At 42.2% G+C, this 13,061-nt stretch overlaps 1 protein-coding gene across 3 annotated transcripts; it reads left to right on the top strand.

The window, feature by feature from the left end:
* Window positions 1–357: 357 nt before the first annotated feature.
* SLC25A29 (solute carrier family 25 member 29) lies at window positions 358–9,917 on the top strand. 3 transcript variants are annotated; one of them, XM_054827592.1, is made up of 5 exons: window positions 398–493; window positions 2,118–2,161; window positions 4,191–4,225; window positions 6,834–6,917; window positions 7,563–9,917. In XM_054827592.1, the coding sequence occupies exon 5, from the start codon at window positions 7,596–7,598 to the stop codon at window positions 8,304–8,306; it is 711 nt and encodes a 236-aa protein (XP_054683567.1). In that variant the 5' UTR covers window positions 398–493; window positions 2,118–2,161; window positions 4,191–4,225; window positions 6,834–6,917; window positions 7,563–7,595; the 3' UTR covers window positions 8,307–9,917. The 3 variants fall into 3 exon arrangements, with proteins under 3 accessions (XP_054683565.1, XP_054683567.1, XP_054683568.1); XM_054827593.1 differs by having other exon boundaries at window positions 479–493; window positions 4,150–4,225; XM_054827590.1 differs by lacking the exon at window positions 4,191–4,225 and having other exon boundaries at window positions 358–493.
* Window positions 9,918–13,061: the final 3,144 nt, after the last annotated feature.

Genomic DNA, 13,061 nt, shown 5'->3' with positions numbered 1-13,061 from the left:
CTATTGATGCTCCTCAGGAGAGATGCTCTGCCGCTCCACCCCTGTCCCCCCCAACCACCTCCCCAGCCTCCAAAATTTCTGTCTGCCTTTCCTCCTGGTTAATTATCCAGCTGTAGCTACAAAAAACAAGGGAAGGCTTTGGGGGGAGGAGCCGTGGAAGGGGAGCCCACCTCCGGCGCCCCTTCCGCGGCTCCGCCCCCCCCCCGATCCTCGGCAGTCCCATCCCCGTCCCGTCCTTTGCCCGGAGCCGCCCCGACGCGGCCGCCAGTGGCTGCGGGCGGCGGGGGGGAGTTGTCCCGCGGCCCGCCCCCTCGGAGGCGCGGCGCGGCCCGGCCCCTCTCCGGCGGAAGGCGGGGCGGGGGGGAGCGGTAGAAAGGGCGGGCGGCGAGGCAGGCGGTAGCACTGCGCGGAGCGGCATCGCGCAAGGGCTGGGCCCCGCCGGGCACGGAGGCTGCCAGCATGGCTCTGGATTTCCTCGCGGGATGCGTCGGCGGTGAGGAGCAGGGGGGGCTAAAAAAAAAATAAAAAAAGAGGAAAAAAAAAGAAAAAAAGGGGGTGAAAGGAAATGGGGGGTAAGGGAAAAATGGGAAAAAAATAGAAAATAAAAAAAAAGCTGAAAAAGGAGGGATGGAAAAGGGGGGGAGGGGAGAGCTGGGCGCGGCGCTTTTATTTTGGGAGCGGAGAATTGCTCTGTGCACGGGGGGCGATGAGCGGCCGGCCCGCTGCGGGGCGGGGGTGGGGGGGGAAGGCAGCGGGCAGCGCCGGTGCGGGGCGGAGGAAGGTCCCGGGGGGTTCCTGTGGCGGCGGGGGGTGCGGGCTGTCCCTCCTCGGGGCGATGCCGCAGCGCCGGGGTCTGCCCGAAGGGGAGGCTGGCGGGGAGGGAGGGAGAGAGGGAGCTCTCGGGGTTAGCCAACGGGCAGCTGCAGGCTCAGGGACCCCTCTGACCTGAAAATATTTATAGCGGAGAGCTTTAACATAAGGAGGAGACGTATGCTCATCTTGCTTTTCCCTGTGCATCTGCTTATGGCCTGCCTTCCTTCTATTTTTAGCAGTTGTTAAATTGTGTTTAGATTTATTCTTGCGTTTTTTCAGTTATTTGTGTTTGCTGTTCTCCTTGCCAACCTGGCAAAGAGGTGTTTTTGGGTTGGTTTTTATGTGGTGGCGATTTTTGGTGGTTGGTTTTTTTTTTCAGCTTCTCTCTGACATCATCTTAGTGACCCCTGTTTGCCAGGGTCCTGCCAGGGACCAGTTGTGCCACTGGTCTTTTCATGCCGAACGCGGTGCACATCACTATTTTTGTGACTTGGACTATCTTGCCACTCACTGTGCTGGCCTTGAACAACCTGAGCTACTCCATCCTAGAGCGGGCTGTGTATTGCTGCCACATCCTCTCTAGGAGAGGAAGAGATATTCTCTCTGCAAATATGAGAAGCTGCACTGAAGGAGTCGTAGTTCTCACTGTCGGTAGTCGTAAATGGATTGAATGTCCAGTTTTGGTCACAGAAACAGGAAACTAGAGGGTCCCTTGCTTCAGCCAGTACCTGTGGTTTTCAGTGAAAAATGTGTATATTCGGATTAGTATAACTAATAGGCTTGCATGTAATTTCCAAACAGTCCTTTGATGCTAGAATAAAGCAAAGGGTTTTGGTAATGCATGGTCCTTCTGCAGGTGGTACCTTCACATCTGGAAAGGCTGTGAGCAGAGAGATGGAATTTTCTTCTGCCTTTAGAGAAGCTTCCAGGTTTTCTATGCCTCTACAGAATGGCACGTCCATGAAATATTTTGCTTCTGAGGAAATCTGTGATTTCTGGCCACTGGACTTGCCTTGGGCTGAGGCCAGGAATCACTGCTGAACCTCCCGGATGACATGGCACATGTAGTCACACACCTCGACCCCCTGCCTGGGGCTCAGAAGTGTGATGGGAGCATGAAGGCACCTAGTAGTGACCTGAAGGACTGAACTTCTCTTACCTCCTGACTTGATAGGATGCTCTTTAGCTGGCCTACCAGTGATGCTGCACGCTTGGACCTCAGGCTGGTGGTTGTGCTTGGGCTGCTGTAGCCCCAGACCCAGGAAGAAAACTGGGTCATAACCATGGCATTTGTTTCATTTCAGGTGCTGCTGGAGTGCTGGTAGGACACCCATTTGACACTGTTAAGGTGGGTTGGTTATGAAATACCTTTGTCTCTAGGTAGAAAACTTGAAGTTTTTCTAAGGAGTGGGGGAGGGGAAAAAAAAAAATCCCCAGACACTGTAGGAGCATAAATCTGTGTTGGAAAGCTTGGAGTGAGCCTCCTCAACCTCTGTTTATAGACTTGCAGTCTCCAGCTCTTCAGAAGTGAAAAAATTCTTTGTATGTATTATTCAACCCAGTAACATGATAAATGTTGGCCTAAACTACAAGTTCATCAGTGCAGTAACAACATTGTATTTGAAAACATGATCTTACATTTAACTTAGATTTGTTCTAAGCTTGCTCCTCTGCAACTGTTCACCACTAACTGCTAAAACTACCTCTCCCTGAGTTTGTAACTCAAACCTGCTTTGTTACTAGGTTGAAAATTTGTGGTTTGTTTCCCCCCCAAGCTCTGCTACTTACTCCTCAAGTATTAATTCGTTACACTAGCTAAAGGGTGTAAGTGGATAAAAATCCACAGCATGAAGCTTGTCTGGGGGCTTTTTCCTAAGTAGTATTATGTATTTTTCTAACTTTCCAAGTTAAAAGTGATTTTCTGATAGTTGCTTAGCTGTATGCATTATGCATACTAAGGGTAGCAAGCCCTGTTCAAAGATAAGATTTGAAATCTCCTGGGGGGCCCTTCAGCCAAGGCTCCTGGGGTCCAAACCCACTTTTCAGAATGGGATGACAATTTCAGTCATTTCTTGGCAGCCTTATCTAGCGTCTTGCACTGGAAGAATAGAAGAAGGGATGCCAATATATTCCCTGCTAAATTAATAGACCAGATCACTTGACTGCAGCAGATAGCGGGTGGCACACTAGAGCTATATTTGGAATATCTCTACCTTGCAGAATTTAGATATGCAAAGCACTGATAGTGTTACCGAGGTCATCACCATATTCTGTATTCTAGCATATGGTTAATTCAATACAGATTTTCCTAGCTAGTAGATATTAGTCCTTGCCAGTCAAGTGCAAGCTGCTCAAATAGTAAAAACTGTATGTATGTTTCTCAGAGAATGGTAAATCTGACTGTTAAGTAATTGGGTTGAAGTCTAGTATATATTTTTCAGGAATGGTATTATCCAGACTTGCACATTCTTTTACAGTGGTACAAGGCCAGCTGTCTTTTCCTCTCCTCCCCATCCTGCCAAGTTTTACATGCTTAACTTAAGGTGACAGGTCATTTCACTGAAGCCAGCAAAATTGCTCGTGTTCTACACTCAGACTAAAGTTAAGCATGTGTGGGTTCTGGGGGGTTTTTGTTTGTTTGTTTTAAAGTGCTACAGCTTCTAGTGCATGAAACTAAATATTTAAGTGTCTGCAAAACTGGGTCTCCCGTGCTAGTTCTAGCAGATGTATTAATGCAAAATAGATGTTGGCTTTAGAAAAAGCATCTTACTTTATAATAGAGCAAAAGAGTTTGTTTCTGGATGACTTTAAATGTTTTATGAAATCCAGTGTGCCACACTATATTTCTGTGCCCATTAGAAGGTGGTATAAGTATTTATCTAATTTTTGCTAGAGAAAATACTAATGTTTGTGTTATTAGTCACCACTGTATGTGGGAAAACTAACACCAGTTAAAAAAAGACATTGCATAACTTGTGTATGTATATGTGTTAAGAATTAACCCTTTTTATAGTTCTGCAGCGTTTAAAGGGCTAGCTGGTAGTCTCCTTAGACTGTAAGTTTTTAATATAACTGAACAATGGGAAAGCTGCTTAGATAAGCCAGAAGTTTACTTCTGTCTTGGTTTTTAAGCTCTCTTTTTTGGCTAGTGATCATGTTTCACAAAGCGGGGAGGGGGATGGTGGGACACACAGGGAGAGATTAAGCTGGTGAAGTCACCCTGCAAAACCCACAACTCAGCTGATTTCAGAACTGGCAAACTCCTTATCCCTGGATTGTTGATGTAATGTATAAAATTGCTTTTTTGCTTTTAACTGCCTTTACTTTCTGAGCTAGGGGCTGTCTTCATTAACAGCAAAAGTGTTACTTTGTTGTAGATGACAGATAAGCCTCATCACGGGAGAGTTACCTAGTAAGTATAGCCCAGGTGAACACTTCTGTTTCTCTCAGTCTTAATTTATTCCCAAATGTATTAGTTCAAATAAAGATCTAAAAGACTTATGAAGCTTTTTTCCTTTTTAGTTTTAAACTGATGTGTCCCTCTTCTACAGCTATGGCATGGAGGGAGCGGGGTTTAAATATCCCTTTTTTAAAAAAATAAAATGTAAAGTCTTATTCTGAACCTTCTTTCTGGTATGCAATTCTGGCTGTATACACTTCCACACACAGTGGCTCTAAAACGGAATCTCAGGCACACTGTTGTTAAGGTCTCACCCGCTACATACCCTCGGAGGACATTTGCATTGCTCAAACACTTCTAAATCACTTATTTTGCACATTATTAAATGTTTGGACTGTCTTGGGGGTGTGGTGGTTTGGGGTTTTTGCTTAGCCTTGAGTACCTTTATGCAAGTCTTTAGTGATGTGAAAAGGTAGTATTACTATTGGACCTAAAACCTTAGTAACAGCGGTTTCAAATAAGAAGAAAGCAATGAATAGAATAGAGGGTTAAACTTTGCACAATTCATCCTTCCTGAGTTGTATACACTAAAGAGCTTGTTGAATATGGCATTAATACTCATGAAATAAAGTTTCATAGGCATTCCTCGCCTTACCTGGCAGTTTGCTAATGCGGGTACCCCTATGTGGTCATCGCTGTGCTCAAATGAAAGAGTGGTTTTTCATTCTTAGACCTGGAGTGTCAATAGTCTCTAAATATTTTATCCTACCACAAGGCTTAATTAGGTGATATTTCACAAATTATTTAGACAAAAATAGTGGAAGCTGTATGCCACTAGGAAATTCAACCTATATACAGAATATGACTACTTCTAAACTACTAAAGACAAGCGTATAGAAAAGCTAAAGTCAGAAGGTTCCTAAGCTGCAATTCTCCCAAAGGCCCTACATGGGGAAGTCCTTGACTTCACAGACAAGGTTTGAAACAATAGCAGTAAGTTATAAATGGAGTAAAACCTTTGTTTCATGCAATGCTGACAGCTTGTTCAGATTCCTTTGTTAAAACTGCTCAAGAAGCAGACCTGCAAGCAAGCTGCCTGCCTGCCCCCCCGCCCCCCCCCCAAATGTCACTTTGGGTAACAAAGGATTTCTTTTCTTTGAATCCTACTGTAAGGCTATTTTTAACTCTAGGAAGTTTTAAAACCCTGTTCCATCTTGGAAGATCTGTGGGGATCTCAGCCTCCCAGTCTGGCTAGCATACACTAATGTGTATACTAAAAAGATGCTGAAAACTAATTTTTTTTTTTTTTTTTTTTAGAAAACATAAAATGACATGTTGTAGGAATATAAAAAATACTGAAACTGTAAACAATGTTTTACCTCAAAGAAAGCTAACCAGAATATAGAATTTTGACAAACCACCTTTCCCAAATCCTTTTCTAGACCCACATCATCTTATGGGTCTTTCATTGTTGTGGTGGTGTTTATTATTACTTTAGGCAAACAGGGATAAAAATATTTTGCAGTTGGGAATCTTTCACATAGACCTGATAATATTTTCTTTTGTTCAGAATAAAGAGTTTGAAGTTTTTTGCCTTGGAGTTGCAGCAGCAGCATTAAATGATTGATAAGCATCTTTTCTGAGAACCATTGCAGCCCTTCATGCTGGAGATCAAAGACAGATTTCTAACTTCCCCAATCCAGTGAAAACAATTTATTGAGTTTATTGCAGTGCAGGGTTTTGCACTAACAAGGTAGCTTTGAGGCTTTTATGTCTTGTTTTAAAGGTGTTGAGGACAAATTAGCAGGAAGAACAGAATTGGACTTTCCCATTAAATGTTAAAGAGCATCTGGGCAATCGGCCTGTCTCCTAATGTCACCGCTTACAGTAGCTTCTATCTGTCCAGCAGAACAGACCCTTTCAGTTTTGGAAAAGTTAACCAATTACTAACATTAAAAGTTTGAAACAGCCACACCCACACAAATTGTTTGCATTTAGCGAGTTAAGAAACAACAACAAGCCCACTAAAACCTAAAAGGACAAGTGGATTTTTATTCTTTCCTTATGCAAAGTAAGACACATCTGGAGAGTCTCTTCCCAGCTACCCTCTGAAAAAAAACAGATCTCAGTGAAGGGTCCCAACTCTGGTCCCCAGAAACACTGTGGATGGTGTTGAAAGTTTCCATCCTTTTTAAATTATCCTTATTTCATGCTTGACTTGTAAATAATTTTTTATAAAATTCTATCAGGTTTGTACAGATAGTCCTTAGTGTGAACAGAAGTATTCTTGGCAGCTAAAGAAAGTACTTGTAGCCAGTACCGGAAAACTTCAATCTGAAATTCTAGATAAGCGTACCCTGTTGTACTTCCACATCTTGTTTTACTAATAGTCACACAAGAACTTAATAATCCTACTCCCTTCATGTTTTCACCCCCAAAATTAATTCAAAACACTTACAGAATATTTTTAAATTATTTTGCCACATGTGGCATTCCCGTGTCCAGCCTGTGCTCTTGCATATACATTGCTATAGCAAATCTCCATACACGTACAAGACACTAGTTTATCAATTAGGCTGCTCTTGATGTGCAAATCAGTATCTCGTACGACTTTTTATAGGTTCGTCTACAAGTTCAAAATGTAGAGAAACCTCTCTACCGTGGGACCTTCCATTGCTTTCAGTCCATCATAAAGCAAGAATCTGTAAGTACAAAATTGATGCTTTGCATATTTTGTATCTTCATATATTTTGTATCAGAAGGGTGGGAAAGCTGTTAAGAAAACCCTACAAATATTGAAGATCAAGAGAAGAACATACTCTGAACCTCACCTGACCATAGGGCAGATAGCATAGTCAGAAGTTTGCCAGAAACTTCATCAAGATCATCACTAAGTTGGAAGTCGATAGTTTGAAGTTAACTTTTTAAATAAGGTAAACAGTTATTCAAATAGCTAATTTTCTGAGAATTCAAGCAATCTGAGCAATGAGTGAAGGAATCAGTGAGGTTTTATTTCTGCTGAAGCTTTAGGACCATAACTAAAAGGGTGACTTTAGGCTTTTAGCTACCTAAAAAATAAAGCATAAAATTTACCAGAAAACTTTTCTCTGGATGGACTAAGATTATTTTCTGGATGCGTTCAACTATATATTTCTACTGCTAAAAATGTTTAGCTGTTTGTGTCCTAGGCAGTGATGAAATTATTATTACAAAGCAAGATAGTACTGATCTTCTGGCCACCGTTAGAAAGTTAGGGCACAAGGGAGAGGCAGAAAGGCCATGTTCTGCACAGTTTCAGGTTATCACCACTGCTGTTAAAAAAGGACGTTTTCCTTCCTTTTTCCATCAGGCTTTTGGACTCTATAAAGGTATTGGGTCACCAATGATGGGACTTACCTTCATTAATGCGCTTGTGTTCGGTGTACAAGGAAACACACTTCGTGCTCTTGGAAAAGACACTCCTCTCAACCAGTTCCTTGCAGGGTCAGCGGCAGGGGCTATCCAGTGCATCATCTGCTGCCCCATGGAGTTGGCAAAGACAAGAATGCAGCTCCAAGGAACAGGTGAATACAAACTAAAAATGAAGCTCTACAAAAATTCTCTGGATTGTTTGATCAAAATCTATCGAAAGGAAGGGCTGAGGGGTATCAACAGGGGCATGGTCTCTACGTTCATAAGAGAGACTCCAAGCTTTGGCTTTTACTTCCTAACCTATGACTGCATGACCAGGTATTTAGGCTGTGAAGCTGAAGACAGTTATGTTATTCCCAAACTGCTGTTTTCGGGGGGGATGTCAGGAATCGTGTCCTGGCTCTCAACCTATCCCGTGGATGTGATCAAATCCCGGCTTCAGGCCGATGGAGTCGGAGGCGTTACCCAATACAACGGCATTTTAGACTGCGTCAGAAAGAGTTACCACGAAGAAGGCTGGAGGGTGTTCACAAGAGGTCTTACTTCCACCCTTCTCCGTGCTTTTCCTGTCAACGCAGCTACCTTTGCCACTGTCACTGTGTTCCTAATGTATATGAGGTCAGAAGACAACCTTCGTGAATGTGAACCAGGTCCAGTAATCCAGCAGCCTTCCAGTTTGTGAACCTTGTCTGTTTGTTCTGATCCAACACCCAGCTGGTTGGGGTTTTTTTAAATGTAAACACTTGACCCGCACAAGTGGTGTAAATTTATGCTATCTGTATAAAGAATTCCTAAATGTGTCAAATTAGGATTTCATCTCATTACTTGTACAAACAGCATATCGCCTTATTAAGGACTTCATATCTAGTAGTATCCAAGTAAGATGGGGACCTGCCTTTAGAAAGTACTGTACAGTTACTGTTGCAGCTCCAGAAGAGGATCTGGAGGATGTCATAGTACCAAAAATCAGGTTTTCTTCCACTCATGTTCTGAATGACTGAGTTGAATGCAGAAATGTTTTCAGAAAAGAAATGCTCTTTTTGTATGTAACAGGAGTAAGTATAGTCCTCTAAGGTGAAGTAGTAGGAGGAAACTAAATATTGGAAGCTTTTTGCAGGTAACCCTGAGCTATTTAAAACATGGACTAGCGTTCAGCTAGTCCTGTGTTTTACTTTTCCTCTACTTTTATACGTCAGTGGTTTTAGTAGCAACTTTGTTCATACTGGCTGGCTTAAAAAAAAAAAAAAGTTTGTTTCTAAGCTACTCCCTTATCTTTCAGCTTTGAATAAATATGTTAAGCATAAAGTTAGCATCTGCACTCATATGCACTTGTTCCTTTAAATCTCAAGGCTTGTAAGGATTTAGGGAAACTGAAATCTAGTAAGATTGATGTTATTTGCCTTCACCTCTATTTCTCATTTGGTGGGTGCACGGATTGATTTGACTAGGTTCAGCCCCAGTAGACTTTGTTCTCCAAAGTTAATGCGACTTTGCACCACGTCTCCCAACATGCCCCACAGCAGCCAGTGATGTACAGAAGTCAAAGTCCTACCTGTGGTATTGTGCAAAACATTTGTGGGTGCAATGTCAGCTTAGCAGCTTGAAGTACTGTAGAAATACGTACATGTTTAGAAGGGGAGGTGTCATACCTTTCCAGAAAATAGGGCTGTGTCTGAAATGGTTGGTGTTCAATACACTTGCTTTATGAATTTAAACAATACTGATTTTTATGTATTTAGTTACAGTGCTACTGGAAAGACGACTGAAAAGGGTTTTAGAGAATTTTCTTGTTATGTTAATTTGCTGTGATTTTTTTTTTCCCTCCCCTAGCAGTCTGTTCAAGAGGGATTAGCCAGAGAGCTGTAAACAGTTATTTAAGATTTGGAATAAGAATTACACATATGTGGCACAAATAGCCAGGAGGAAGGAGTGCATGTGTGTGAGAAATGTTCTAAAACGTATCAAACTAGTTCAGTAAGTACAACTTGTTACACTTTTGGTTGGGACAAGTGCAATATGTGTTTAATTTATATGAATTTTTTAAAGAAACCTTATTTCGTAGCATTTTGCACTGTAACAAAATATGCTGGAGAAACCTGTAAAACTGGTATGTCTTTTTATACCTTGGAGGTATGTTGGATGTTTTAGTGCCTACTTGCACTGAGATTCAAATTGAATGTTCAATCTGTCTACTAAGCTGCATATGCACAACTCACAGCAAAGACCATTTACACCTTTGTACAGTACTCTGTAATTCATGTATATAAAACTGAGGCTATAAATTTTTTAAAAATTTTGACTTTGGTTCTTTAAAGTTTCTTATGTTTTACTCAGACACTTCTTTCTGTTAAATTTAGCTTGCAAGAGGGTGGGGTTTCTGGCTTTTGCCTGAAGAAACTTGTTCCCCTTCTGCCTTCCATGCGGCACCGGGACAGGTAGTGCCGTGCTCTGGATTAGAGCGTACCAGTTCACTGAAGCAAAGAAGGGCTTCTTCAAACTGATCTTTTCAGCGAATACCTCACTTGAAGATATTAGAGCTACTAAGAGGAGAGCCCTGCTTTTAGAGCCAAAGAGCTGGCAGCATGTTTGCACCCTTCATATTCCACATTTCTTTGGTTTAAGCAGTGCTGCTCAGCACCAAGGCTGCACAAGTGCGGAAGACAAGTCTGGGGTCCCTGCAGAGTCACATCAGAATCGAGTACCAGGTCTGCCAACAGCACTGTTCATACCTCAGTCAGACGAATGCTTGGCTCCAAGGTGCAGAAATTTAGCAAAAACTATTGTAGGGGGTTTTTTTGGGTGGGGGGTTTTGACAGCACAACTAGCCCTCAAAGAGTATCAGTATTCCAAATAAACAAGCCACACAGAAAAAACCAGGATTATGCATGTTATGACCTATGAATAAGACCTCTCCTTGCTGATGAGAGGTTACTGCCTCCACCAATTCATCATCTTAAAGGGTAGATACACATGACCAAAGGAAACTCTGTCAAGCATCATTTTGCTAGATGAGAAAAGGGAAAGGCCACCACTTCTCTAGTAACCGTGACCAGGGGCAGTTCCAGTCAAGCACCTTATGTTTGCTCAGCAGGAGCAACATTGAACAGTGGCACGGAAACAAATACTTGGGAAAAGCAAACAGTGTCTCCCCAGAAGACAGTAAGGTTAAATCAGAAAGGGCTACACAATGTTTTACTCTCAGTATTTACTAAAACATTATCTCTAGAAATTCATCCATCTGGAACTTAAAAGAAACATTCAATAGCAGACACTGGAGGTTACTCAACAAGCCTCAGAGGAGGGTAAAAGCCAGTTTTCAAGCTAGTCTGATGTTACTTGCTCAAAACCTGTGTGAGTCTGAACTATTGTATCAAGCTAGACACCAGCCTCAGCAAACACGATTCAATTCCTTATGGCTAGATTTTTGATGCGTCAGCCAATTTGGCCAAGTTGGACAGAACTGTGTTCTGCCTCCCCAGCTCCTCCTTCCCACAAGCACCATGATACTGGGTAGGAGACGCTCCTTTAATACCCCAGCAACTGAAGGGGATACAGAAGTAAAACTCACCAAAAGGAAAACTCACGTACTATCAAGTGCCCGTGCTCTCCTCTTTCTTATGACCCACCCTGTCACTGGGTGGATCGTACCAGTGTTACGAGTTGCAGCCACAAATATGCTCAATTAGCACAGAGGAAAAAGAAATACCCAGGTACAACCCTTCCAAGTTTTAAAGTTATTATAGTAAACCTAGTGGGGTGAAATTCAGTTCATTTATCATGTCTGCACTCATAACACGATGTTATTCATAAGTTTTTTTCATCCTCTCTTCCTTGCCTTTCTCTGCATATAGCTTTTTTACAGTTCACATGAAAAAGCAGCAAGACATTCAAGGGCTGAAAGCCTGTGCATTGCAGGGGCAGGACAGGTAGCGCACTGGGAAAGTTACTAAGATGCAAGTACAAAAAATTGGCCTTGCAGAGATGTGTTTGTTCTGTGAAATTAAATATATTTACTATTATGCTCGAAAACAGTCATTAACAGCTGCTGTTAGCCAGACTTTTGATCTGTGGATAGTTAAAGAACAACTCGAAGCCCAGATGTGTGCCTAACCCTTAGATTAGCAGAAGGTGCAATTAAACCTCTCTTCTGCTAGAAAAAACAGCCAGAGAAAACAGTAGCTTACCCAAGGCAACATGCCATATCAAACACTGCAGCCACAGGCGAAGGATCTAAGGGACTGTATGACTCCGGGAGGCGTGCCTGCGGCAATGGAGTAGGGAACCAAAGAACTTGCTTGGCCAAAGCTAGTGGAGATAAGCTTTGAAATCGTGAGGAAGCAAAATGATTCTTTCAATGTTTGGGAATTTACGTATGTTCATGGGCAGTGGAATAGGAAAGCAGAGGAAAATAAGCCATTTTCATCCTCCTAACACAACTGTTTTGAAATTTTTATACTAGTGTTGTCCTTGCAAATTACAAAAATGGTTATCACTAACAGGAAAAAAAGTGACATAATATGCCCAATAATATATATGATATACAGTAAAAGCCTGTATACTTATAGTTTATTATCAGTTTTAACTGATTTGACCTAGAATATGACATTAAGCTATACAGTTTCATCAATAAATTGAAAGCAAGGCAAGGTCTGCAGTGAAAAATAATACCCTGTACATTGATATAATTGGAAGAAAGACAAGTCCTACTGTCCATAAAACATTCTTCAGGGCTGTAAAACTCGACATCTAACACAGTTAAATTGTTTCTTGGTATCATTCGCTATTACTGCTGTTGTGGTTTAACCTGGCAGGCAGCTAAAACAACCACACAGCTACTCACTCACTGCCCCCCGACAGTGGGATGGGGGAGACAATCAAAAAAAAGGTAAAACTCATGGGTTGAGATAAAGACAGATTAATAGGACAGAAAAGGAAGATGATGATGACAATAAGTGAACAGCAGATGCACAGCACAATTGCTCTCCACCCTGAACTGATGCTCAGCTAGTCCCAAGCTGCCCTATCTCCTGGCCAGCCCCCCAGTTCTATACGGAGCATGATGCCATATGGTATGGAATATCCCTTTGGTCAGTTGGGGTCAGCTGTCCTGGCTGTGTCCCCTCCCAACTCCTTGTGCACCCCCAACCTACTCATCGCAAGGGCAATATGAGAAGGTGAAAAGTCCTCAACTGCTTGGCAACAACTAAAACCATCAGTGTGTTAGCAACATTACTCTCATAAATCCCAAACACAGCACTATACCAGCTGCTAGGAGGAAAATTTAACTACCTCAGCTGAAACCAGGACAATCACTTACACTTTCTTATGACTACTTTTTCCTACTGAAAGAAACTCTCTGCGTTTTTTACTAACAGTAAAATAGAGTTGTACCATTTCAACATTTATCCATGCGTCAATTGATAAAACACTAAAATCA

This window comes from Grus americana, chromosome 5 (genome assembly GCF_028858705.1).
Source record: "Grus americana isolate bGruAme1 chromosome 5, bGruAme1.mat, whole genome shotgun sequence".
In the NCBI taxonomy this organism is placed as follows: Eukaryota; Metazoa; Chordata; class Aves; order Gruiformes; family Gruidae; genus Grus; species Grus americana.
This window is presented reverse-complemented; position numbering and strand designations above follow the sequence as displayed.

What these genes read in the sequence shown, in the direction of transcription:
- SLC25A29 (XM_054827590.1), top strand. Translation starts at nt 460, where the DNA reads ATGGCTCTGGATTTCCTCGCGGGATGCGTCGGCG. An exon ending in ACCCATTTGACACTGTTAAG is followed by an intron (nt 2,162 to 6,833) that starts GTGGGTTGGTTA and finishes GACTTTTTATAG; the next exon opens with GTTCGTCTACAAGTTCAAAA. An exon ending in CCATCATAAAGCAAGAATCT is followed by an intron (nt 6,918 to 7,562) that starts GTAAGTACAAAA and finishes TTTTTCCATCAG; the next exon opens with GCTTTTGGACTCTATAAAGG.